The sequence below is a fragment of the Spermophilus citellus genome, assembly GCF_964194105.1.
Source record: "Spermophilus citellus genome assembly, chromosome: 3".
NCBI classification, from domain to species: domain Eukaryota; kingdom Metazoa; phylum Chordata; class Mammalia; order Rodentia; family Sciuridae; genus Spermophilus; species Spermophilus citellus.
The window spans coordinates 184,044,068-184,071,194 of record NC_138184.1 but is presented as its reverse complement, the minus strand read 5'-3'; the positions used below and the strand labels follow the sequence as shown (position 1 = coordinate 184,071,194).

The window sequence follows — 27,127 nt, the reverse complement described above, 5'->3', positions numbered from 1 at the left end:
AATTAATGAACACCCTTGCTGAAGACAGCAACACCATTAGGCAGCAGAGATGTAACAGATCTTGTAATTCATTTTCCAAAGAACCACTAGGAAGGCTTGTGTACCCAGGAAGTTTTCAATACATGCTTGATGATACATTCATCCATTACATTTTTTTTCCGGAATTACTCCCACCTCCAACTTAGGCTTTTGTTTATTTCTAAAGCCAGTTGCTCTATTTTTAGACCCAGTGACTTGCAGCCCATCATAAATAAAGATGACACACCTGGCCCACCACCAGAGGATACAATCCATCCATTTCAGATCTTTTCCACTCTTAGTAGGCTTTCATCCTTATATCCAAAGTTCCAATATATCATTAGCAAGATCAAAGTTATCTAGTACGAATGCAAAATGACTCCAACTCCCTCTAGACCGTCACAGATACCTGTTCTCTCTGAAGAGGTGACTCTCCTCCTTCAGAGCCAATCCTTCCACTTCCCTCAGACATCACTACCTCCATCCCCTAGGGTCTTGCTCAGTAAGTTAATTATTCTTCAGACTCATTCTTTCTACTGCTTCCCTCTCCATCACAAACACACAAGTCACTTTCACATTTTAAAATAATTCTTTATCCTTGTGAGTCCTGGGGCTATCTTGCCATAATTCCCTCTCCTTTGTCAACAGCTAAACTGCTACACCATGACTTCTGCTCTGAGCATAGACTATTCTATATTGTCCCAGAGGTCACGATGCTCCCTAACTGCTCCCATTGAAAATTAAGACACCAACTGCGCTCGGTAAACTTGAACTGCAAGGCCATCATCCCCTAGCCCATTTCTGCACTGCTTTTTATTTTATGGTACTGAGGAAACTGAATTTTCTTCTGAGAGAAACAAAGCCAATGAAACCATTGACAATTTTACAACAGGGGGAACATGACCATGTATGGAGGGGAAGGATGATTTTGAGGAGTAGATTATGAGGTCATGTTTCACTTGGATGTCTACAGGCAGAGGAATACAAGAAAACATAGGAGAGGAAAATAGAAAAGGGACTTCCTGTCAGTTGGGTAAAACTTGGCTGGACTTGCTTGAAGTCTTGAGCTCGTTGCTGCAAAGGTAAGAAAGGCCAAGACACCCACCTCCCCCAGAGCTCTTTATATGTGCTCCCATGCTGGCTCCCCTCCCCTCTTTCAGGGAGATAAGGCAGGAAGGGGCTCAGAAAGGAGATTCTCCAACATCTATCATCTCAGACAGCCAACATTCCAGGGCACTCAGAGAGGGCACAATATCTATTCTTGAATCTCCTTAGTGATGCCTCACCAAATGCTTTGGAAAGGGTGGGGATTTTTTTTTAAATATCAAGGCTTTACTTATGTTTAGGGAACAAAAAACTACAACATCCTTTCCTTTCTTGTGGTGACCTAAAGGGACCCAGCAAATCAAAAGTGCAAAGGCCATAATAATTTTACAAAATAGAAGCTCCCAAAAGGGCTGAGAATGTTAAAGGAAAACTCTTCTAAATCAAAGATGCTGGAAAGGCCCATGTTCGTTCACTGTCATCTGGGAAAGGCAGATGGAAATTGTAGACAGGTGTATATGTTCACGTCTGTGGGTCAGCATACACTGACAGGGAACCATGTCTCATTATTCCCCTGAGTGAAAACTCTCAGATGCTCTAGCTGCCCAGATCTGTACTGTCCTCAGGGTCAAGGGTAGAGCAAGTCACAGAACCTGAGCAGCGTCCAGATTGTATCACTCGTCTCTTCACAGAGGACTGGTCCGTAACCTATGTGGACCCAAAAGGAGAGGCACATTATCTCATTTCCCCTGGATACAATACTAGTTAAAAGTGGAAAGAATTATAAACAGAAAGTTACAGCTTCATTAAGCCCATGATGCAGGTCAAGTTTCTGGCAGCCAATTCTGCCTCAGGCTAGTGCTAGACATGTAGTCATTTACAGGCAGAAATAATAGAGAATTATATAGTACTTTCTGTACAACATGTGTTGAAGCTTTATGTAGCTATTAATGTTCCTTTCCTGTAGAAAATGGGCAGATAAATATAACCAAAAAAAGGTCATTGCTTTATCTTGATGATTCAAATGGGGGCTACAGGCCACTCCATAAAATAATTGGTTTTCTTTTCTGGGACACAATTCCTTTTCATGATTAGCTCAAGAAAAGGCTGTCCACTATGGAAAGCAAGGTTTATTTTGTTCATCAGGACTTCAGATGAATATTAAATGCTACAGAATCTACATGGTTGAGACAAATGATAATTTGCATGATTATAATAATTTTTTTCTTGTTTTTGAGGACATTTTTCCTTAAATTTATATTCATTAAGCATGAAAAATCTGTCCACATTTTTCGAGACCATTAGAAATATTGTCATTTATTAACCAAAAAAGACAAGTTAAATAATTCATACAGTTTGGGAATTTATTAGTGCCATTTATCTGTCAATGAAGCAATGTTTCCATTTTTAGTAAGTTAATTATTTCATCCTCTTTTACTTTTCACCCCATAAATAATTTCGAAATTCTTTGTTCATTTTTCATACTGTTGAAATATTTTATGGTCACTTCTCAGTTGAGAAAATTCTATTTTCATGCATTTTTGGATATTATCTCTTTGCCAGACTTGCAGAGGTTTCCACTATTGTTGTTGTTGTTTTATTTTTCTTGAAAACCAAGCTCCAATTATGAGCAAAATAGTTTGCTCTTTAAGGGGTTCTGAAGTGGACAATGGAAACATATATAACTTGAAACAAAGAAATGTAATCTATACCATTCATTTTTGTTTACTTTCCTTGGAATTCTCTTAAAAGCATCCCCCTGTAGGAATTACCCATCTCAAGCGTACATTTTGCCCACTCTTGAACACACTGAAGGCAGGAAAGACATGAATCTGTTCAATTCAAATGTATTTTAAATGCTCAAAATTTAAAAATCTCTTTAAAACATGGACTTGGAGCAAGTAACAACCAAGTTAAGATGGTGCCTGGCAGTATGCTAGGAGGAGTGTTTTCTGAGCCAACGCCAATGAGCCATTAAGATGATGAGGATTCCTTAATGACTGACTGCTGTGTCTAGATGATGTCAATTAAGTTAAGCTTTGTGTGATTAGTTGGGTATATGTACCCCTGCAGTCCGGCAGAGAAGAGGCTCCTGCTACCTTGGGTGCCCGCTACTTTGAGTTCTCAGTTCCTGTTGAGTAGTTTCCATTCAACCTTCAAGTTGCTTGTCACTTCTCAGTTATTTAACCCAGCCGGACTACAGCACAAGTAAAAGGCTGAAGGTTCCCTTGTCACTTTGTCACTTTAAACTGGCTGGTAAAAGCTGCCTTTGCATATCCATGGAAAGGCAGCTCATGGCCAGAGGGGACCCCCTCTGAACAGCTGCTCTCTCTTAGTACTTTTGTGCTCAGGCAGGTCTCATAGCCTGCTCCTTGTGTGTGAGTCTGATAGAAGTCACTCTTTTTCTTCTATCTTGAAACCTTAACTATATCAATGTACAAAGAGCTTCAACTGCCAATACCTCTCCCCTTGCTCAAAACAGACAAGAACAACGTGTTCCTAAGTGGGGCATGGAGATTTCCCTGAAAGGCTAATCAAGAAAAAATGACATTCTCTCTGCTTAAATTTTAACCAGATCATCAAGAAACTTTAACCTCCATTTCTCCAAAGAACAAGCATTAAAGTCAAAATGGACATCCAGACATTGTGAAAATTAATATCACAAAAAAGTTATGATCACTTTAGAGAAGGGTATTTTGTATTGTTGAAAACCATTGATCTAATTAAAATATAAGTTTCCTTACTAAAATCTGTAAAATTTCCAGGAACCTATCTAAGGTATAAGACAATCATGACGATCAATGGTAGTTTTGGTATTGGTATCAGAGACTGAACTCAGGGTTACTCAACCTCTGAGCCACATCCCCAACACCTTTTTGTATTTTATTTAGAGACAGGGTCTCACTGAGTTGCTTAGTACCTCATTAAGTTGCAGAGGCTGGCTTTGAACTTTCAATCCTCCTACCTTAGCCTCCTGAGATTCTGGGATTATAAGCATGCACCACTGTGCCCCGCTCAATGCTAATTTTAATATTTTTATTGTTTTCCCACACAAACATAATACAAAATGTACGTAACAGGTCATGAATGTTCTTTAATCTTGCCCCAGAAATTATGGTTTAGTATATATTACAGATTGTTTTTATGCTTTGCTGTCATAACTATTGTTACAATGATCACTGATGAAAATAAATAGTTGTACAGTCTGAATGGCGAATTTGCTATTGATACATAGAAATTTGCTATAAATGAACAAAGGGCATGGGTATATTCATATAATTCATGATTATATCATGGGCTTAGTATGTGGCTTACTGAAAAAGGAAAGATTGTAGTTAATTCAAGAACATATTCATTCCCAGGAATGATTTCTTAGTTTTGCCAAATAGATGTCTGTCATCACAAAATATTTCTCTTGTTTATAATTTTTTTTAAAAAATAATAAATGGATGACAATTGTTTCCATATAGCTTTGTGGTATTTTCTTTTGTTTTGGTCTTTGCTGCTGCATATGAGGGTTTTTTTTTTCTCATGACCAATCATAGAAAAAATGAACCCACATTTTTTCTCAGTTCAGTGTTTTCTAAGCTAAGAAGCTAAGTTAATCTAATTTCCTCATCATAAGTTCTTTGAGAAAGACATTTCATCAGAAAATGACTGTCTTCAGGAAATTAAAACTCTCTGAATAGCTGAACTATCTTTAGTTTTAACAATGGCAACTTGCTAAACATTTTCCTTAGAATCAGTTCTTTGAAATTGTAAAGTTTGTAGAACACTTTTATCACTTACCACTAATTAGGCAAAATATATTTTAAAATTTTACCAAAATTTATTTAGTTGACTACAGCATTTTTTTTGACTCAAAAAACTACTTACTAACTTTCCCAAAACCTATATTTCATGAAACACACTTTGGGGAACATATAGCCTTTCTATAAATTATGATATCATTTTTTTATTTCAATAAACTTTTTAGAGTACAATTAAAATGGAGTTTTAAAACTTTATGAATACCACAGGGAATGATAAAAAATAATAGCCAACTTATTGAACAATTTATCTCCCTAGATAATATTTTTTCCTGGTGATCAGCTTTTACTATTAACCATTTAGTCATGTACACAGCTGTAATTTAATGGCCTACTTGGGGCAAGATAGGGGGACATGGTGGCAATTAGTAGCATCTATTTCTGTGTCTTGTTTGGACATGTCAAAGTTAGCCAGAACATTGGAACCTTAAGATAACATTGGCCTTTAAAAGAAAAAGCCCTGAAGGACAACAAAGTATCAGAACTGGGCAAAGTTAACAACTGCAAAGTTCTAGAACAAAACCAGGCCTCTGACTTTAAAGGGGTTAGCTCAGTTCTGCTAGGCCAGGCAAGCATATCTGATTGGTGACAGCAGGATCCCAGAACAGATGTTGATGAATGCATAGAAGTGACATATTCTGGAGATCAGCTTGAAACACCACATGGTCCTAGATTATTGAGAAGCAGTGACAAGGCAGGTCTGCGAAGCATGTGGCAGAGGAGGTAAGGCCCAGTGACTTCAGCTGGGAGGAGGGGGGCAACCTGGAGGCAGACTCACAGCATCTGCCTTTTGAGGCTAAAACTATGAAGACCTGGAGATGTGTGATCTATCTCTAAGGATACACTTGCCAGACTTGGCTTTGAATGAAAGAGTCGCTTCATCCCACACAGTGAGTTGTGACAACTGCTTAATGGTAATGATCAAATCCCAGTAACAGCATTCAAGTTCAGGAAATAATGAGCTAATTTAAAACCTATGGGGAATTTAAGACAAAATAAAATGACAATTTTATATCTTGAAATGTCTCCAGGACATCCTCTTTTTAACTAGTCATGGAATCTCAATTTCTTCTATGAAAAGAGACTACCCTTAAGTTTGGATGGTGTGCCAAAGACAGGAAAATACCAACTCCTTACTGGGCATGCTTGGTGATAACTAACAATATCAAAGCCTGAACTGATATGGCTGGGTTGGGTTTTGAACAAACCGCTTCAGAGTTTTGTAACTGACGCCATATGCTTTAGAAAGCCCCTAAACATAACTAGACAAAATCCATTTCCAATCTGTTCCAGATTGTCTTGTGTATTTTATGACTAAGGACTGAATCACAAGCTAATAGTCATAGGCAGGAAGAAAAATTTAGCAATTTAGAAATCAGGGTTCAGTTAGTCTCAGATGTAAAGGATTCCCAGTCCTCTGCAGACATTGGTACCAGAGAAGATTCCTTTGGGCACCCCCTAAACCCTGCCTCTGTTGTTTCTTCTGCTTGGCAAATTCATCAATCCTAACCTGTCTGGTGAACTTTAATATACTTCAAGTTCAAACTGAAGCATCTTCTTTCTAAAGCAGAGCTGATCATGATCCTCTGTGCCAATACTGTGTCTGGAACAATCTTCATTACAACATTCAGTGCTTTCTGCAACCATTGCGTGTTTACATATCTGCTTTCTCTTCTAGAACTCTGAGAGTGCAGAGGCTGCGGCTGGCTCATGTAGATGTTAAACAAATGTCTCTTCAGGGAATCAATTGAAAGAAACAAATGAGGATATGTCATAAACTATAAACTTCTTTGGAGAACTGAAAACACATGACAAATAAGCACTGATGATTTTGAAAATCATATTAAAGCAAATATTTTCCCTGATGATAGACAATGATATATAAATGTTTGTTCACTATCTACCCTGTAAATTAATTTTAAATCTTCAGCTAATAAGTCATCTCCTAACGTGCCATTATTCAAAAGTAGAAATTGTATTTGTGACCCAGCCTGAGTTGGAGAGGTGCTTCAAGGCTTTTTTCTTTGGGGGTTGGGAGGATGAATCTGGCCTGAATTATTCATACTCTTGCCTGGTCTCACTGTTGACCAATATAATCATTTTAAGTGCAGCTGGTTATGTTTAGAGATGCCATCTGTAGCCATGAAAAGAGTCTTCCCTGATGAAGTTTTAATTGGTCTGTAAATGTTTCACAAACACAACCTTTGTTTCTTTGTACAGTGAGTTTTGCTTTATTTTGTTTTGTTTTTCAGTCTATGAAGCATGGGTTTGAAGTCAGATAAAACCATCATTCAAACTCTAATTGTTCCACTTATTAAGCTGTTTCACTTCAGAAAAACTTCCTCGAAACTCTCCAAACCTTTGTTTTCCCATCTGGTGAATGAGAATAATTACATCTTCCTCCAACAGTTGTCAAGATTCAACACAGTCCTGTATAGGAAGTGCCTACCCTGATAAGCTTGGCACAACTCAGACTCTCTGCCATGACTTTACCCTTTCTCCTTGCCAAACTTCCAGGAGATTGTTCTCCAAGAGCAAGTCCATAAGACAGTAGGTGTGCCTTGACTCTTCTTTAGCTGGTGGACTATCCTCCCTCAGTTCCTACAAATTTTAAGGGCAAATGCCTATTGATCACACTATGGGATACCCATGAATGCCAGTAAAACATAACCACACAGAGCCATTTCCCTGCCATATGACATTTCAACAGAACTATATTTGAAAGCCTCCTACATGATAAAACACTCTTCTACAGGGTATGTGTTTTTGCCTTCAAGAAAATTCTCAATCATAAACAGCAAACTGTGCTGGACTAATCTTTTAAGTTTTAAAAATTAATTTTAGAGCTACAGTAAGTCTCCAAATACCCTTCCCCTAGTCTCCCCTAGTGTTAACATCTTCTAAGATTACAGTACAATTATCAAAAGTAAGGAATTAATATTGGTACAATATATTTTGTTAACCAAAGACCTTATTTGAATTTCACTGGTTTTTCCCAAAGGGTTCTTCTTCTGTTCCAGGACCCAATCAAAGATTCCCTGTTGCTTTCAGTTTTCACGTCTCTTAGTTTTCTCCCTTCTGTGCTTTTCTGCATCCTTGCCTTGTCTTTCATGTCCTGGACATTTTGAAGAGGGAAAGACAGTTATTTTGTAGACTATGTCTCTGTTTGGAATCATGTGACTTATTCTGCTGATTAAATGAAGTGACGCAGTTGTGGAAAGAATGCTGCAGAATTGGTTGTACTTCACTTGCTTGCTTGTCTGCTAGATTTCTCCACTGTAAAGTTCCAATTTTTTTCTATGTAATCAACAAGTACTTTAGAAGAGTGACCACTTTCTTAAGAGTCTCATTAACATATATAAAAATATAGGACTATGCATAGAAAAGACTGCCCTGTCATAAACACAAATGTTTCATAGGTGTCTAATTTTTTCATTGTTAGATTGTATCTAAACTTAGGGTGAATGTTAACTTTTGATCATAACAGTTGGATAGTCATACAATGAATTTGAAAAGATCTGCATTTCCTGATAGAAAGAATTTGGTTACTTCTAGCATGCTTTGAGCTTAACTGAATGTACATCATGCTGATCAAAGCAATCTGTGAAAATTATCTCGTGCTAAACAATCATGACTAAAGACTCAATATATGGTAGAATTTATAGCTTTAAGACGTGTAATAAGATCATTCATTTTCAGTATAATTGTATCACTTGGTTGCACATATTTAACAAGAAAAAATGAAAGAATTCGGGCCTGAGGTCCTGGGCTGTGGGATTAGCATGTGGACTGTTGCTCCTGGCCCTCTATATCTAATTCTCAACCATGTTCAGATGCCATACATCTATGGGTATGTCAAGCAAGTTCAGCTAGTAAAAGTATATTGCAAATAAGGCTAGTGTCCCAGCTCTGTCCTCTTGGATGTGTTCCATGCATCAGTTACACTTGATGCTCCTGTCCATCCAGAAATGCAATAAACATGTAATAAACACCTTCTGTTATGTCAGGCCATATGCTAAATCATTAGAGTTAGGTGGATTAGATAAGAGATTATGAAGAGTTTGGCAAGCGTTTATTACTGACACTTGAAAAAGTCAGTCTATGAGCAATATAATTTTATTCTCATAAAGTTTAAGAGCCAGCATATTTAAATATAAATAAAATTAAACTCCAAGATCAGGGAAATCACATGCTTCAATCTCAGAGTAGCAGCCAAGATTCATAGATCACAGAATATCTGTGATTTAGGATTACATGTTTTCAACAGAGCTAAACTTATACTGTTGATCTAGCAAGTGGCAAGATCAGTCTTTTTTTAAACAAATAATGAATGGTGAGTTACTTGTCTTCACATTATTATTTTTTTGATATGGTATTTAGTTTAAAGTAAGTTCCAATCCTTTGACCTAAAGTATTAGTTTGGGAAAATGTTACCTGACACCAATGCTTCTAGTGAAATTGAACACAGAATTAAAATTCTAAGATTATTGCGAAATTCAAAATGATTTTAATTTACTCAGAGGCACCAATGAATTTTTCCAAAGGAGAAACCTTACACACACACACACACACACACACACACACACACACACACACTAAGCTTTTACCTGTGCACGTATTAAGTGGAAGTCTGACTCCAAAATCACAGCAGTGGCAATGTTGGTGGTACTAACAGAAATAACAATATAATAACATGTGCCATGTTCACCTCATGCTCAATGTGGAGAATAATCTCAAAGAAAAGTCCCATTTAGATAAGGGTAGAGGGCAAAGGCAGTGATCAGCCACTCTCAGCAATTATGGAACTCGGTGGCAGGACTCACATACTCCTTGCCCTTATATGGAGTGAGCTCTTTGGTTAGCTCAACTTTAATGTTCTTTGGAGAGTCTGCTTTGAACACTGCTTTTTTTGGAAAGATTTTTCTAATTTAATATCCAGAAGTAGTTGTTTGAGACTGTCCTCTAATTGGGGCTTCACAGTTTTTGTATCTTCCTTCTTATCAAGGCCAAGATATGACCCAGGTTTATTTTAGGGATAAGTAGCCAAAGGCTTTTGCAAGCCAGGTTTGTGGTCTCAGTAAAAATATAACTCCCTAAAAATTCTAGGGGTCTTCTGTTCTCTCTGTTTCTAGAAAGTTCCATATAATTATGCTAATATATGTAAACTAGTTATGCCTTTATCTAAGCTAAGATATATATATATATGGAAGACTTTAAAAAAATATTTCCCAGTATCTTTTATTACCATTTTCCAAAGGTATCTGTTGGGCATTTAATCGCATTAAGCATTGAATGGACTCTGGCATACACTGCAGTCCACTAATTAGTTTATTTTGGTATTGCATTTTGAGGTATTCATTAATGTTGCACAGAGCTTGATGTGCAACAGTCTTGCGATGGCTGGCTGGTGTCTTTAACAGTTAGCACGGGGGTTCCCAAGTGCTCTTCTTATTGTGCTGCCTTCACTCTTTATTAGGAGCCCCAGGGGCTCACAAAACCTGACAGCATGTATAGCAGAAGTCGACGCACCTCTGATTTGAGGCAAAATTAAACTGGTTTTTAAATGTTCAAGTTCCTTTTAAAAATCCCACATTTCTAACCATTGTTATATACTTACACATGTGTGTTTGTGAGTGGGTGTGTGTAGGTATAGGTATGTATGTGTATGTAAAAGTTATCAAGATGAAGACAGGCAGGAATATCCACCTGGTATCCAAAGCCACTGTAATTGCCTATCTTATTAAATATTCAACTCTATTTAAAACAGACGATTCCCCATCAAAGCCATCTAATTACAGATATGACTTTGTTTTCTTTATTAATGGGCCATTTGTATGTGGAAGTGTCCAACCTGAAATATAACTATTTTCAGTGTGAGTGATTGATACCTCCTGGGCAGGCCTGCTTGGCTTATTACTTAATATCTGGCAAATATTTGTTTTTATGTTTGGAATCACCATTAGTGATTAAGTACATATTAACTAAATTGTCTTTAGAAATATCTCTATAGCCTACTACCCATTTCCAATCCCTGCTATTTTTATTTCAGTCTACAAATAATAGATTTGTTCCTTTTGAACATGAAATAATTTTGTTGTTGTTGTGTTCTTGTTATTGTTTTGTCATCTCTCAAACTGATGCAGATTCTTCAGAGCCCGTCACAGTACATTCAGTCCCGATTCCCCACTTTGTTCACAAGTCAAAAAGAACTGAGGGTTTTCAGATATTTAAATATATAAATTAATTCTTTTTTTCATTTGCATTCACATCTAACCTTCTGGATTCCATCTGGAAATAAAACTAAAAACACCAAAACACCATAATAATAATAAAGACTGTTTTCGATGGGGTTTCTAGCCTGCAGGAAATGAGAAACATCAGCCATCTCACAGGCCTCATCTGCATAGATTTTTTTTAGTCAAATTCTACAAAACCTGGAGATTGATAAATAAATATATATATATATATATATATATATGTATATATTTATTTATTTTATTATTATTATTTTTTTCTACATTAACACTAGAGAATGCCTTTCAGCATTCAGGACCACACTGGCCCCATCAAGGCTAATCTCAAGATGATTTAGATTGAAAACAAAAACAAAATAGAAGAAAGAAAATTTCATATTTATTAGTTCAGAGATTTGGAATGTATGAGAAGCAGAAAGAAGTATTCCAAATATTGATGCCATATTAATGTATTTAATTGAAAATTATGAATTCATCTGCTTGTAATTTGTTTCAGTTTCCCTTCTCCCTGAGTTCTTTTTCGACTAATTTAAAATTTTTTCATGATATAATTTATAGCCACTTTTCAGCTGGTATTCGTGTAAGGAAGCACACAGTTATCACATTATATAATGGGTCATTACTCTGTAGATGCTAATGTGTTATAAGAAATGAGCATCAAGCATAGACAACAAGCAAAGCTGCACCCTATTACCTGACCTCAAGTTCAATTGCTTTATAAAAATAATAAAATATTAAAACTTATTAGTAATCTCTCACTAAAACCAGATAACGTCAAGCACTGATGCTTATAAATTTTTTAAAGCAGCGTTTTTAGGGATCTCCTCTGCATAAAATAGAATGATAGATAGCTACACATTTTTTAATAAATCCAAAATAAGCTAATGATATAGATAATCTTACTCACCAAAAAATAATTTATTGGAGAAAATTGTAAATAAAAGTCAAAACATCTCCCACTCCCCAGAAAAGATGTTTAATTTTATTTTGTATATTAAAAGGAAAGTAAAATTTTTCATAAGTTTTATAAAAGGTGATAGAACTTATGCTTATCTGGTAAGAATTTTTAGAAAATGGAAGAAACAGTATATTTGTTGCGAAAGTCCTGAACTTAGTGTCATTAGAATGAGTTCACTGTGAAAATCATGATTCCAAGTTAATTTGATCAACTTTTGCCTGCTTCTATCTTGGTCTCTGACATTGTCCACTACCGAGTCCAGTGGCTGTTTTCACTTAGTTCAGAATGTTCCAAATGCTTGTCCTCCTGCCTGGAGCATACACTTGCCTGCCTCTCTCTTGTTCCTGCTGATAGAGGACAAGGCTTGCAAACATGGCAGTGCTAAATGACATGCAGGCAGATAGCCCCAGAAGAAATTAAAACCACTGACATCTCAATTCAGAGAAATCTGGCCTCTAGCACTGTGAAACAATAAATTTCTCTTGTTTACACCATCTAGTTTGTGGAACTTTTTACAGTGGTTTTAAGACTCCAAAACATCCTCACAGAAACTATTAGTTCTGTTCTGATATTCTCTCTTTTTTTACTTTCCCATCTCTATATTTCTTTCTTAAATTTATAATTTTAATTTTTTTTATTTTGGTACCAGGGATTGAACCCAGGGGTACTTAACCACTGAGCAACATCCCCAGCTCTCTTTTTAATATTTTATTTAAAGACAGGATCTCACTAAGATGCTTAGGCTTTTTTAAATTGCTGAGGCTGGATTTGAACTCGAAAACTGCCTCAGCCTCCCTAGCTGCTAGATTACAGGCATGCGTCACCACACTTAATTTATAATTCTTAATCTAAGTGACCCACTCTTCAGTTTCTTGTGTATCCATACAGAATTTATGTGTGGGTAGTCAAGTGTATTTAATATCTAGAACTTCACTTATGATCATGATATGTTGAACACTTTTTCATATATTTGTGGTGGGACTGCAAATTGGTGCAATTACTATGGAAAGCGGTATGGAGATTCCTCAGAAAATTGGGAATGGAACCACTATTTGACCCAGCTATCCCACTCCTTGGTTTATACCTAAAAGACTTAAAATCAGCATACTATAGTGACACAGCCACATCAATGTTTATAGCAACTCAATTCACAATAGCTAGACTATGGAACCAACCTAGGTGTCCCTCAATAGATGAATGGACAAAGAAAATGTGGTATATATCCTCAGTGGAATATTGCTCACCTTTAAAGAAGAGTAAAATTATGGCATTTGCCAGTAAATGGTTGGAGTTGGAGAATATCATGCTACGCAAAATAAGTCAATCCCACAAAACCAAAGGCCAAACATTTTCTCTAGTACGTGGATGCTAATTCACAATAAGAGGGGGCACTAGGGAAGAATAGTATTACCTTAGATTAGGTAGAGGGAAATGATGGGAGAGAAGAGGAGGGAATGTGGGGATAGGAAAGATAGAATGAAACAGACATTATTAGTGTATGTATATATGTGATTGCAAGACCAAAATGATTCTGTAACATGTACACTCAGAGAAATGAGAAATTATATCCAATCTATGTATGATATATCAAAATGCATCAATGCATTCTACCGTAATGTATAACTAATTAAAACAAATAAAAAAAAATTTTAAACGATCATGGTATGCATCATACTTCGCAATTCTTTGTTTCTTCTAATATCTTACATATCTATCTCTTCACTTTGCATTCTTCTTTCCTAAGTATTATAAAATATTCCATTATGTAGATGTAATATAAGTTGTTTATTGAGTTCCCTATTGATGGATACTTGAGTAGTGTCAAGTTTTCTGTTAGTATAAGAAGTGCTGTGGTACAATTTCTTTTACATGTATCTTTGTATACTTTCTTAAATATATCTGTAAGTTAAAGTTGTAACAATATAATTACTTGTTTAAAGGTATATGCTATTATGTTCAGAGATATTTTCAATTTTTATCCATAAAGGATATAAAACTCTTCATATAGCTTTACATACATTTTTTAAAACTTTCAGTTTTAGTATTGTAGTATATAAAGGACAATTGCACATGAATTATGCTGTAATTATTTCTTGCTAATGTATACTTCAGCTAATTGTAAATGTTCCTTGGACTTCAGATTCTGTGAATCACATGATAGCTACTCAGTTTATGGATAAGTGACTATAATATTAGGAAAGCAGTTGTTAAATTTACAGACAACATGAAGACAAATAATAATTCATTCCTTTGGAATAAGATGGAAGTTTGTACAAGAAGCCAATTTGGAAATTTCTCAAAAAATTAAAACCACAGACATAAAATTCTAGAACTAAATAGATCATATAGGAATTATCTAAACATTTTTTATTTTGCACAGACTCAACAATGTTAGAGCCAGAATTGTAGTTGAGGCCATTCCAGTGCCCTAAATATATACACTGTAATGGACCCTGGGCTGGCTGACTAGGTCATGTTTATTCTCATATTCTTATCCTTCTTTCTCTGCTCTGATGGTCTTCTCACTGACCTCCCCCACAAAAAAAAAAAAAAAAATGGGCTCCCATCCCTTTCCATTGATCCCGTATATGGACAATATATTCATATGCTAACTATACATTATAACCACATTTCAAATGCTTATCACATGCCCAGGATTGTGAGAAATTCTAGAAAGAGAAGAATGATTTAAAACTTTCTGATCTGGGCTAACATCATGGATTGATTTATACCGAGCCAGCATCAGTACGGCTGCATTCAGAAAAGCACAATTAGGCAATGCAAGTTGACATTAAGGAACCAGCTCTCAGCTGGCACTGGGTAAAGGTGTAGTTAAGGAGATAAAGTGCTGAACCTTTCTCAGAACGCTTGAGATCAGATGATAAAAGCAATGATTTGTCCTGCCTTTCAGAATAGTATGTTTCAGAAAGTCAGCAATGTATTAAGATGAGTTGGCAGAGTTGTGCAATGAGACCAACTTACATTTAAATCCTGCCTCTTAATAATTTAGCATTTCTGTTTCCTTATCTGTAAAATGAAGGGCAGAGATGTTATGATAAAAAATGATAATATTTGTAAATCATTTAATATTTTACATGGCATAGAGTAAAGGCAAAAAAATAGCTATTTCATTTATCATTATGAGTATCATGATGTTCCAGTTTTATATTCATTCTATTATTTGCATAGTATTTTTACAATATATTTATAGGAAAATGGGTTCTTAATTCATATTTGGCAAATTAATGATTATTTGTTAATGTGTTTTCTTCTATTCTTTAGTATGGTGTATTTATGAAAATATAAAATGAGCCGGGTATGGTGGCACGTGCCTATAATCCTAGCAGCTCAGGAGGCTGAGGTGGGAGGATCATGAGTTCAAAACCAGCCTTGGCAATTTAGCAAGGCCCTTAGCAACTCAGCCAGACCCTGTCTCTAAGTAAAATATGAAAAAGGGCTGGGGATGTGGCTCAGTGGTTAAGCACCCCTGGGTTTAATCCCTGGTACCAAATACAAAGAAAAAATGAATAGTTGTGTGAGAAATAAAAGCATTTCTCCCAAATATACAAATTACCATATTTAAATAACTCCTAAAATTATGTTGTATTTATGAACAATTTTGTATATTATGCATCTTCAATGTGAGTCACATATGACTCAGGATATGTGTTATTGCCACTTAGCACATGCTTAAGAAATCAATCTTGCCAAAATGAGAAAAATTATGAGGTTTATAGATTGATTTTCATGGGAAAAATTAAATGTAATTAAAGTTTTTATTATGGAAAATTACTACCAATCTCAAAACCAATCAATGAAATATTTTTCCAGTGGTAGAAGCAATATTCCCGAGCACAATGTTTATGCATCTTTTACTAAGTTCATTGTTCAGTGAAATTTGTTTTATTCTAGAAATACTGGGTCATCTTTTAGTATATGTCCAAAAATAAAATAAAAGAAAAAAGAAATGCGAGCATCTTAAAATAGACCGTAAGTCTGAAATAGTTTCAATACTTGCAGCTTGTTTCCTCCAGAGTCAGAGCTAATAATATGACCCTTTTCTGAAGAGCCACTTAAAGGATGCACAGACTCACACAAAGTACCATGATGCTTCTCTTCAAATGGAACCATTCATGTACTCAGGTGTTCATAAAATTTATTGCATATAATTATTTTCCCAGCTCTAGATTTTAAATGCTGAAACCATAGACTGCAATGTTAGGCTCTCTGTTCTCAAGGCACAAGAGCAAGTGACAAAGAAATAGGATGAAAGCAAACAGATAATAAATAGTATGTGCATCCAACCCCTAGTGTATCAGGGTACATTTCCCAGAAGAAGAAGGCTACAGAGCTGGGTGTTTCAGGATGAGTAGGAGTTAAACAGGTGATAGGTGGGACAGAGAGCTGAGGTTAGGGTATAGAGGCATTAGGGAAAATTAGCACTGGACAAACTTGCAGTTAATCAGGTAGAACAGAGTATGGGGTGAAGGTTAATAGGACAGGGTGGAGATGAACCAAAAAAAGTAAGGCAGCAGCCACATTTTATTCTGAATGCAATGAAGTTTCAAATTATTTCAAGCAAAAGGGAGTTAAGATTTTCATTTTAGTGAAAAGGCTTCAGCAACAATGTAGAAAATGCATGTGTGGGCAGGCAATAGGAGTGGTGGTAAAAGAGATCTATCAAGAGGACAAGGCAATTCCCAGGGCAAATGGACACAAATACACAGATCAAACTGAAATCAAGAAAGTAAAAAATGAAATCAAGAGAAGAAAGCCTATACAAAGCTCTGGTGATTGGTTGGATACTAAGGGAAATGGAAAGAAGGGTGACTCCGATAACTGAGGTGTCTGGCTTGGAAATGGAAACTCTCCTGGTATTGAGATTATGGGATATGGGACAAATTTGGGAAAGATAATTTCTAAGGTCAATTTTGACTATTTTGTAAGAAACAGTGAAACTTGAGTCTCTGCTTCTACTAACAGGAGGGGTCTGTGTAAGCTTCAGGCCTCTTAAGTTGAATAAGTCCATTTTAGTGTTAGTAGCTAATCACAGCAGGAGATACCTGCCTGCATCAACTTTGAGGGTCACAGTCTGCAAAGCCAGATTCTTCTCTCTACTACTAGCAGTGTATTGCAGCTATTAATGGCAGACCCTAGCAGCTCACTGCCAATTTTTTTTCCTGGTTCTTGTCTCACAGATTCAAAGAATGAAATCCATGAACAAAAATGAATGGCAAGAGGGAAAGAAATAGGATTTATTTAAATGAGAAGACAAGACATAGAACTCCCACAAAGCACAAGGGGACTTTATACCAGGTTCTCACTCTAAACATGCTAGTCTAAGGGCTTATATAGCTTCTGGGTAGGGGCATTGATAAAAATCCATGATAAATTAGGTATTGGAAAAGTGCTAAGACTGGAGATTGGCCCTTTAGTCTGTAGTCTTTACTCAGTTCTCCTCTACCCTTTTATTCCCATCACCTAAGAACAAAGAAGGTGACTGGAATGTTTGGAACATTTCTAAGGTAATCTCATGGACCATCCTTTACATTTGAAAAAAAAAAAAAAAACAAGCACTAGTTGGGACCCATTAACTATCCTATCTTATTCTTTCCTGATGAAAATTTTGCAACAAATGCAACAGAAAATCAGAAAAGGAGATTCATTGAAGAGAGAAACATCTATGATGCTTTCAAAGGAAGCCATATATGGCCAGCAGGACTCTGACCCATCCTAGCAGATGGTACCACTGGCAGAGGAAAGCTAAAGGAGCAGGAGGCCTCTCAACAGCAAAGCTGACCAAGAGTAACTTAAACAAATGAGAGGTATTTACTGCTTATACAACAAGAGGCCCTATGATCATAGCCGATCAAGGATGTCAGAACTGAACTCTTCATAATTCTCTTGGTCTTCCCTTTGTAACATAAGATAGTTGTTTCAGTTTTCAGATCGCTGTTCCAGAAAGCAGGAAGGAAGGAAATAGAGAAAACTTTGAGAGAAACAGCCTCTGCATGAGAAAAGCAAAGGCTTTCCCTACAATTCCCAGCAAATTTTCATATGTAGCTCACGGGCCAGAATTATGTCAGAGGCCTCTCTTGACTGCAAGAGAAACAGAAGAAGCCTGGCATTAGCATTTTCTTTAAAAGAGGAAAGCAAGGAAAATAGAGATCAGAATGAATTTGGACCCAAACTGTGTTACCTGTTCTAGTTACATTAAAATTGAGGTACTCATGAGACATGAATCGAGATGTTCAGGATGCTGTGACTATGTCTCTGGGACTCATGAGAAAGACATGGATGTAGTTTAAGAGTGATTCTGCCATGAGGGTGAATTATCTGTCTCGGAGTGCAACTGAAGAGAGTCAAAGGTACAACTCTGGAGCAGGCCAGACTTGAAGGGCTGGGCAGCAGCAGAGAAATCCTCAAACAAGCTGTGTTTGGTAATCAGGTGTGTTGAAATTGTGCAAATTCCTGCCTCATGGGCTGTATATTCTTTATGGATTAATAGACAAGATTGTCCAATGAGACCAATGGTGTGATGCTGAAGTGAGGAGGGTAAGAGGATTGATGAAGATTTGAAGTCATCCTAGAAAGAGAGGATTCTAACTAGAATAATAGAGACATAACTAGAAATAATGGAGAAAAGATTGGGCAGTACTGAAAGACCAGCAAGAAACTTTTATGGCATTTGTCTTAACATGTGTGACTTTTTCCATTGTCACTGAATGGCATGTGGAAACTTGAATGGAAATAGATTGCACAGTTACTGGACTTGAAACTATTGTATGCACCTTCAATGAAATAAAAATGGAAGAACTAGAAATGGATGGTACGGACATAAATTCAGGATTAGAATCATGGGAATGGAAGTCCAGTATGACTAAAGAACAGGGAGGAATAAGGTTAAAAGAAAAGTATGTTAAGCCAGATGCAGTGGTACACAGCTATAATCCTAGACGCTCAGGAGACTGAATGAGGAAGATCACAAGTTCCAGATCAGCTGGGACAATTCAGCAAGACCCTGTCTCTAAACTAAAGGAAAAACAGGTTGGGGATGTGGCTCAGTGCCAGATGGCTTGCCTAACATGCATGAGGCCCTGGGTTCAATTTTTAGCACTATAAACACAAAAAAGTATGTTTCATTTGGAAAAAAAATGCATTCAAATTTAAGATAGAAAGTGGAGCATCTATGGCTTGAATGAAAAGGTCTGGAATTTGTTCAAATATACGGTCGAATGAAATAAAATGGGTTCATATGAACAGAATGGTAAATTGCAAAATGGAGAGATTGATAAACCAAGGTGTTACACTGGTAAATATGGACACAAAATAAAAATGTTGGTAGAAGACAGCCACAGGGAGGATCCAGGGAAAATGAACCAGAGCAAAAAGGCAATAAGATGGTTTGGAAGCAGCAGCTGGGTCACAGGAGAAGGTAAACCTCTTGACTGTGCTGGGATTGCTAAGGGACTCATCAGGCAGCCTTTCCTGGAGATGGCTATACCACGGCAAGTTGTCCTTTCCCCAGGGAAATTGGAGGGAATTGTAGGAAGCCTTTGAGGGTTGTGGAAGGGCTTGCTTGCCATGGGTAGGAGAGGCAGAGGACCAGTGAAAACATGAGAAGATATACCTAAGGGGAGGAATGTGTCCCGTGCAGGATTAGAGGGGAGGAAATGGGCAGCAGCATGGCAGTTTGGTTCTGGCATGAGGGTACCTAGGGTCTAAGATAGGGTGGAATATGTTAGTTTCCAGATTTTATAAGACCTTATTCTGAATGGGTGTCAGGGGCTCCAAGATGCCAGCAGATGCTCAAGACTCCAGCAGAACATTTGGGGAAATATATCACGGAGTCCCAAAGAAAGCTGAGCCCAGGTGTGTTGATAATGCAGTGACCTCCCCAGCAACATCATCTCTTTTGGGGAAAGTAACAGCCATCTCTGGAAGAAGGCCTGTCTTTCAGAAGGGGGCAGCCAGGCCAGCACATTTTATTGATTCATGAGACATGATAGGAGTTGAGGGGAAGGTGAGCAAATGGGTCCCTATGGAAGGATCTGGGTGATGCAGGAGGTGAAAGGATATTTTAAAAGTTAGGTGGGTGCATTAAACTGTTGAGAAAGAAGAGATTTTTTTTCATCTTAAAAAAGTGATCTCATGGGGTCAATAAAGGGAGGTAAAGTTTAAAGATATTTAATATCACCAAAAAAAAAAAAAGAGAGAGAAATACTTTTTATTCCTTTCTGGGCAAGCTCCTTGGTAAGGAATGAAATGGGCATCCAGAGAAACTTGTAACAGAAAGAGTGGTCATGTATTCATGGGTCCAACAAAGGCACAGCTAGGGTCATGGTGGTGCCCGTTGGTAATGCCATTACTTCAGTGGTCCATGAGTTTCTTAAATCACATACTAAACATATGTACTCTGTATAGTGTGGAACAAGAAAATCCCTTCTCATTATCTTATTGAACTCTAATGAGAACTGTGACAAGCTGCTTAGGAGTTGAGATTCCCTTTGTGAGGGCTCCAGCAAAACTCCAAGTGTGGAGATTTCTGGGATTAAGGCCATTTTAAACAGTTCTCCTAAATACTGTTGTTTGTTTGTTTGTTTTTGTACATATATAAATGCTGTGGCTCAACAAAAAGAGCTGTCCTTCATTTTGTGAATATACCTCACCAAATTTGTATCCATTCAATGAAGAAGGAAATGAGAACTGCTAATGAGCTTTTCCATTCCACATTGTTTTTTTAAGATTCTACTAATGGGATTAATCACTTTTAGGATTAAAAAATATTCAAAAATTTTGTACCATCTGAAAAGAATGTTTTATGAACTCTTACAGGGAGAGAGAAGTTTGGCTGCATCTTACATTTCTATAGTGGCTTGACCATGTAGGAATTAGTTATTTGTCAAATAGGAATAAAGGATAGAGGTAGGCAGCCCAAAGTTGGCCCTAAATCTCCACTGTATCATTGTGCTTGTTCTGCTCATGGATTCCTCATGGTCCCAAGATAGCTGCTCATCCTCCATGCTCATGTTTGCATTCCAAGGAAAAGAAACAGAGCAACAAAGAAAAAGTGTCATCAGGGAAATAGCTTTTCCAGAAACCCAGAGATAATGTTCATTTGGGGGGGGGAGGGGCTAGAACTGTGTTCCATAACCACCTTTAACACTGAGAAATAGAATTTTTAAATGTTGGGCCCATAGTTTCCTCCAACAACAAAGGGTCTTTCCATTACAAGAAAGGTAGAAGAGTGGAGAGTGTGCAGCCATAATGCAGTCTGACACAGTACTTAACATCTTTGTTACCATTCTTTCTCTTCTCTACCCTTCACATTTTGTAGTGAGCAATGAGATCAAGTGACTTAATTGCATAACCAGTTCAAGGCATGGCTGAATCTAAAATTCACAGGTGCTACTCTGAGCACAGTAGTTCTCTTTCCCAATACACACCACTGTTCTCTTGTTCCATAAAATGTACAAAGTATATCCAGATATATTGATACCACCTTTTTTCCTAACTTCCCCAACTCTATCCACTTAGATTTTTTAGATTTACTATGAGTCTAGTAAATTACTATGACAACTAATCTCTATTATTTTAATGCAGGATTGTGGCCTGTTAATTCACCCAGAGGAGAACTGTGGGTTACAACCTATTTCTCTTGAGTACATTGAAGCCATTTCACACCCTGAACTGAAGATGTGTCCATCTGGGGACATAAAAGGTGACTATCACTTTGTATATAATTTCTTCTTTAAAAATTTAATGTAGATAAGTATAAGCTTATTTTAGCTATCATTGTAAGATAATAGAAGGCAAAACTTTTTTCATTAGTATGAACTACAATACACATAATAAATATGAATGCATGATTTTAATATTCAACATATTTTGATTAATCAAATTCTTTTCTCTTCATCTTTCCCACTTTGAAGTACCTTCTGCTTATCTGCAAATCTCAATTCAAGAATTACTCCTGCCAGGGAGCCCTCCTTAATCCTCAAACCCATTTCCTTCTTTATTTCACAGTCCTGTACTTTTCTTTCATTGTAATTATCACAGTTGTTTAAAGAATTAGCTATGTAGCTAGTTGTTAGATGTCAGTTTTCCCAAGATATTAGCTTCAGGAAGGCAAGGTGTCTGACTTGCTGACATCATATCAATTTACTTGGTGCCACAATTTGTACAAAGTAGGCAGAAAATAAACATCAGTGATGAATCAAGGAACTACAAAGGCTTTAGATTCAGTTAAAAAGAATTTTTTTAATTTTAAATAATTCTTGAGAAGGATCATTACTGCTCTCCCGCATACGTTGAGCATTAATACAAGTAGGAAAATTAAAACCTTGAATCCAAATTACAGTCTTATATCCTGCCTAAGCCTTGAGCAGACCTGGAATGGGACACATCTTTGGTGCCACTCTCCCCATTCCCTGTTTTTCCTTCCCTAGCAATGGTCTCTCAGTGCAGAGAGTGGCATCAGGCAAAAGCTGGGACTAAAATTGCATCCAAAGTGATCATGGGAGCAGGGAGCAGCTTCTCCAAGCTTCCCAGTTACCATTCTGTCCTCCTGACCCCTGGTCTCCCTTCATCTAGCATGTCTGAGAAAACGTTCAGGAGCTTGCCATGAACTTCACGCCGCTGCTTGAATAGGAAATGTGTTTCCCAAATGGGCAGGGCAAATTGCAATTTGGCATGCATGGTTAGCCAACGTGGGCAGGTCCCCATTCTTAGACATGTGTTCTAAATAATAAATTCCAGTCAGTGTATGAGAAGGGATTTACCCATTAGGGTGTGTCAGGTGGTATGATTTGTGATTCTCTGCTAAAGGAAACTCGTACTCTTAATGCACAAAGGAGATACCGATATGTCTGGTTAACTATTTTTTAAATCAATTGACAATTTATGACAATCATAAAACAACTTAATTCTATTCCTCTGACTGCACCAAGTCAAAAGTTCTTCCACAATAAGTTCAAGATACATTACTGGGATTCCTCAAGAAAAGGCAGCTTGTTCTGCACATTAAACGTGCCGTCCCTTATGTCAGGTTTAGTTGTGTGCTGTCTCTGTGTTAGGACCTTCCAGCAGAGGCTGTCAATTGGGCCCTCTGAAAACATCTCCTAATTGACTGCCAAATCAAGCTCATGCTCTTTTGCCTAAAAATTCAAGGCCTCCTTATACCAGTTCCTCTTCTCTCTCTCTCATCTCCATCCTCCTTGCCTCAAATATTCCAACAACTCTGCTCCAGGCAGGACTCCAGGCTCACATCCACACTGTTCCCATACACTACAAGTCCTCTTCCTGCCATTGCCTAACTTCTTCTGATGCTTATCTCCCTCTCCAAGAAGCTTTCATTCTCTACCAGATTGCTAGTTTGGTGTCGCCTCTGTGTTCCACAGCACTCCTGGGCACAGATTTACGATAGCACTTACAAGTGGGTACTTACAAGTTCCTCTATGGTCTATGATCAGTGATCTCCAAAACGGAATGATGCACACCAGGAAAGGGAGGGATCAGCAAGAGGCACTCCCAGAGGTGAAGTCAGTACAGATACCAATAGATGTGTGCTTTTTTTTCTAGCCTTTTTTATTTTTATGTTTTATAATGGACATAATATATAAGCGTCAACATATCTATACACGTGTTACAATGTACGTATAATAGACGTCAAGGATGCATGAGCAGAAATGCTTCTACTGATGGTTTCCCTAGATTACTTGTTTTCCCAGGGCACACGTTGTTCCTGTTCATCCTTCAATGTTTAATATATGTCTGAAAAATGGTTGTTGAACTAAAACTAAGATCCAAACCATCCTCCCTTCCACAGAAGATTGTGAGCAGCCAGGACACAACGATAAGGATAAACTTCTCCCCACTGGAGCTCCTAAGGGCTAAAAACTCAAAATTAACAAGTGAGACCAGGAGGGTAACTTCCAAGAATGTATTTTTTTGATGCCAGAGATAATTTCCTTCCTTAATAGTGGGATTCCCTCCTAATGAAAGAAGTCGCAGCAAGTGACACTGAAAGGAAGCTTATTCAGGTGCTCTAGATTTAGCTTGTGTAGCCAAACATAGCCAACAGTCATATTCAAAAATCTTAAAGACCACATGACATTTATTCAGCAAAACTGGATCCATTTTTTTCCACTTTGCAATGTAATGATGTCAAATGTCTTTCTCATTTGCTTTAGCTAATGTACTTTTGAATAACTATATTTTAATTCTTAAATTGATGTCAATCATTTAGGAAATAATTTAACTAAGACATAATCTTACAGATTGCTTAAGAAAGAAGCAATTCTTCTAATTTGGAGAATTTGTATACAGTAGTTAATGAGTGATATTTAACTTTAAGGAAAATAACTCAGATGGCATTTTATGATATGAAAACTATTAAAAGATTAAAAGATATTTAGCAAGGAAACATGACATAAATCTAATATTATTCATATTGAATATATAAATGATATTTTTTTCTTCATAATAAAAACCACTTTATTTTATAATATTAGAGAGCCAGGAATTAGTGATAGCATTTATATGACTTTACATCTCACCACAGTTCTGAATCACAGAGTTGTATCAACCACTCTGATTCACTTAAATAACTAAAATCTAGTTTGCATTAAACATAGATCTATAACTATAAATAAAATAACTTCTTCTAAAAGATAGTTTCATTCAGCAGAATGTTATTCCTTAAAACATATGTCATATTTTATTTCAGAAATCACAGCTTTGATTCATTCAGTGTTTAAATATATAATGTAGAATTTATGTCCCTTTTTCTGGCAATTTTAGTTAAGAGCTGGTGTCACTTAAAATGTCAAGAACCCCAGTCCTGCAGATGTTATACAGATGGCTATTTCAAGAAGTATTAGTAACCCACAATAAATAAAAGGCATTGTTCACCCATACAAAAATGCAAAAGTTATGACTGTATAAATATATAGTAGTGTGAACCATTGGGGCCAAGTTTTCAGAGACCAATTCAAGTCTCCTCTTTATGTGCACGCAATGTTATGCCCACAAACTAATTACACCCATATTTGAGTCTTTGTGCATTCAATTGACCACTTGTTTCTTCATCCTTATCAGCAAGTGGCCAAGGAGGGCCTGTTTGTAAAAAATGAGCTGTCAGCAAGGTTGTGGGTGGGGAGTGCCTGGGTTAGAGGTGGGATGCATGTTCGCTTAGATACTCGGCCATCTGATAAAAATGTTCAGAGAAACATTTATGCTCCCAATGTCCTGTTGTCTATTATAAAGAAAATTGACAATCTTTGTTTAAACATAGTCTCTATCAACCCATGAACCCACTGAGTAAATTCAGTTTTTATAAAATAAAGGAAAAATCATCATAACAACCAGTTTGTGGGTTTTCCTATAAATGCTACCAAAGAGACTGTTGGGCCATATTTCATTTTCAACCGATGGTTTTATGCTGACCTTTCCTAACATGATAAAAGAGGAGCAAGTTGCAGACTCTTGGTAATGGTCCAGCCCTGTCAGGAACAGCATGACCCCACTTTATGTCCTTTAACTCTTTAGGGCCCTCGTTTGCCTCATTTATAAAACAAGAGGACGGGAAAATGAGCTGACGTGTCTTCTGCTCTAACCAAAATAATTCTGCACATTGCTGAATGAAAATCTCCATAATGAAAAGACTAAGCCTTTCTCCAAGGAGATTTTCTGGGAGGAATTCATCAAGAAATATTAAACTTTAGGTTATGTCTAATCAAAGAGTATTAAAGGAGCTACAGATGTGAATGAGGTTGTTTAATGATTGTAAACCATGTATGTTAGAGCAAAATTGAAGTTAGGAATCAAGATATATTCTGAATGAAAAGAGAGAAGAATTATAAAAAGAGAATTGGCAAAGAGAAATGGGCACATTTGAGGATAACCTGAATTTCTCCATTCAAAACCAGTACACATCCCACATTTTCTGTCTTTTAATAATACTTTCTCCATCTGGAAATTTTGGAAATACCTTTCACCTAACTGACCCTCTTCCTCCACATTCCTGCCAAAATATGCCATCTATGTGGAGGTCTGTCAGTTCTTTTGCCTCACATCTCTAAGGCCCATCGCTTCACTGTAAAGAGTATCCTAAAGTACCATGCCTTCCATGTCTCCAAATCTTATCTACCATAAAGTCCTGTTCACATTTTATGCTTCCAGAAAACTCTGACCTTCTTGACTCTCTTGATTCTAAACTGCTTTGGCTTGCTTGCGGTTGGGGTGTGGGAGTAAAATATATTCATTAACTGCTGGATGTCGGGCATCATGTCAGGTACTGTACTTATTTTCCTTACAAAGAAGCACGTTGAATCATGAAAAGACTAATTTAAACAGTGTATTGCAGCCTTGACTTTGTATTGGAATCAATGAAGAACAGTCCCATGTCTGGTGATTCTGACATAATCAGTCTGGGGTACAACCCCGGTATGGGTATTTTAAAAAGCTTTCTGGGTAATGCTAATTTGCAATAAATATTGAGGTCTTCAGGACTTGTTAGAGGCAACAGAGACCAGATGTGTGTGTCTCCAAATTCTAGGCTCTTTCACTACCACACAGATATAACGGTCAATTTTACATTTCTTGTTATGATGGTATAATTATTTTACATGTATAAATTATATCCCTTGAACCCAAATATCAATTTTGAGAACTCAGAATTATAGTTAAGAACATGGGTCCTAGAACAGATAGTCCAGTTCATATCCTGGTTCTTGGAGGACATCAAGCTAAATTTTCTGAACATCAGTTAAGGTGGTGATAATAGGATAGGTTTGAAGTTTAAATTAGTTAATATATTAAAGCACTCTCTGGTATATTGAGATGCAATTAAAATCCTGATTTTTAAATTACTATGATATTTTAACAACAATGGCTCCTAACACCTCAACAGGATAGATCTTAATGTATTAAATTAAAAAACGCTGGTTGAGTGATATGTATGTGGAGAAATAGAGTGTCACTCCCCAGTTCTGAAATTGTGTAGAAAGTACAGAGTGAGTAGACATTGAATGAAACAGTTTTCT

The 27,127-nt window shown here is 36.9% G+C and overlaps 1 protein-coding gene across 1 annotated transcript in view; it reads left to right on the top strand.

Annotated features, from left to right (window-relative positions):
* Positions 1–27,127, top strand: part of CPED1 (cadherin like and PC-esterase domain containing 1) — a 250,065-nt gene that overhangs the window by 185,334 nt on the left and 37,604 nt on the right. Inside the window, exon 17 of the mRNA XM_081282994.1 lies at positions 21,687–21,804. Within this exon, the coding sequence (XP_081139120.1) occupies positions 21,687–21,804 (118 nt within the window). The remainder of the gene's footprint in view (positions 1–21,686; positions 21,805–27,127) is intronic.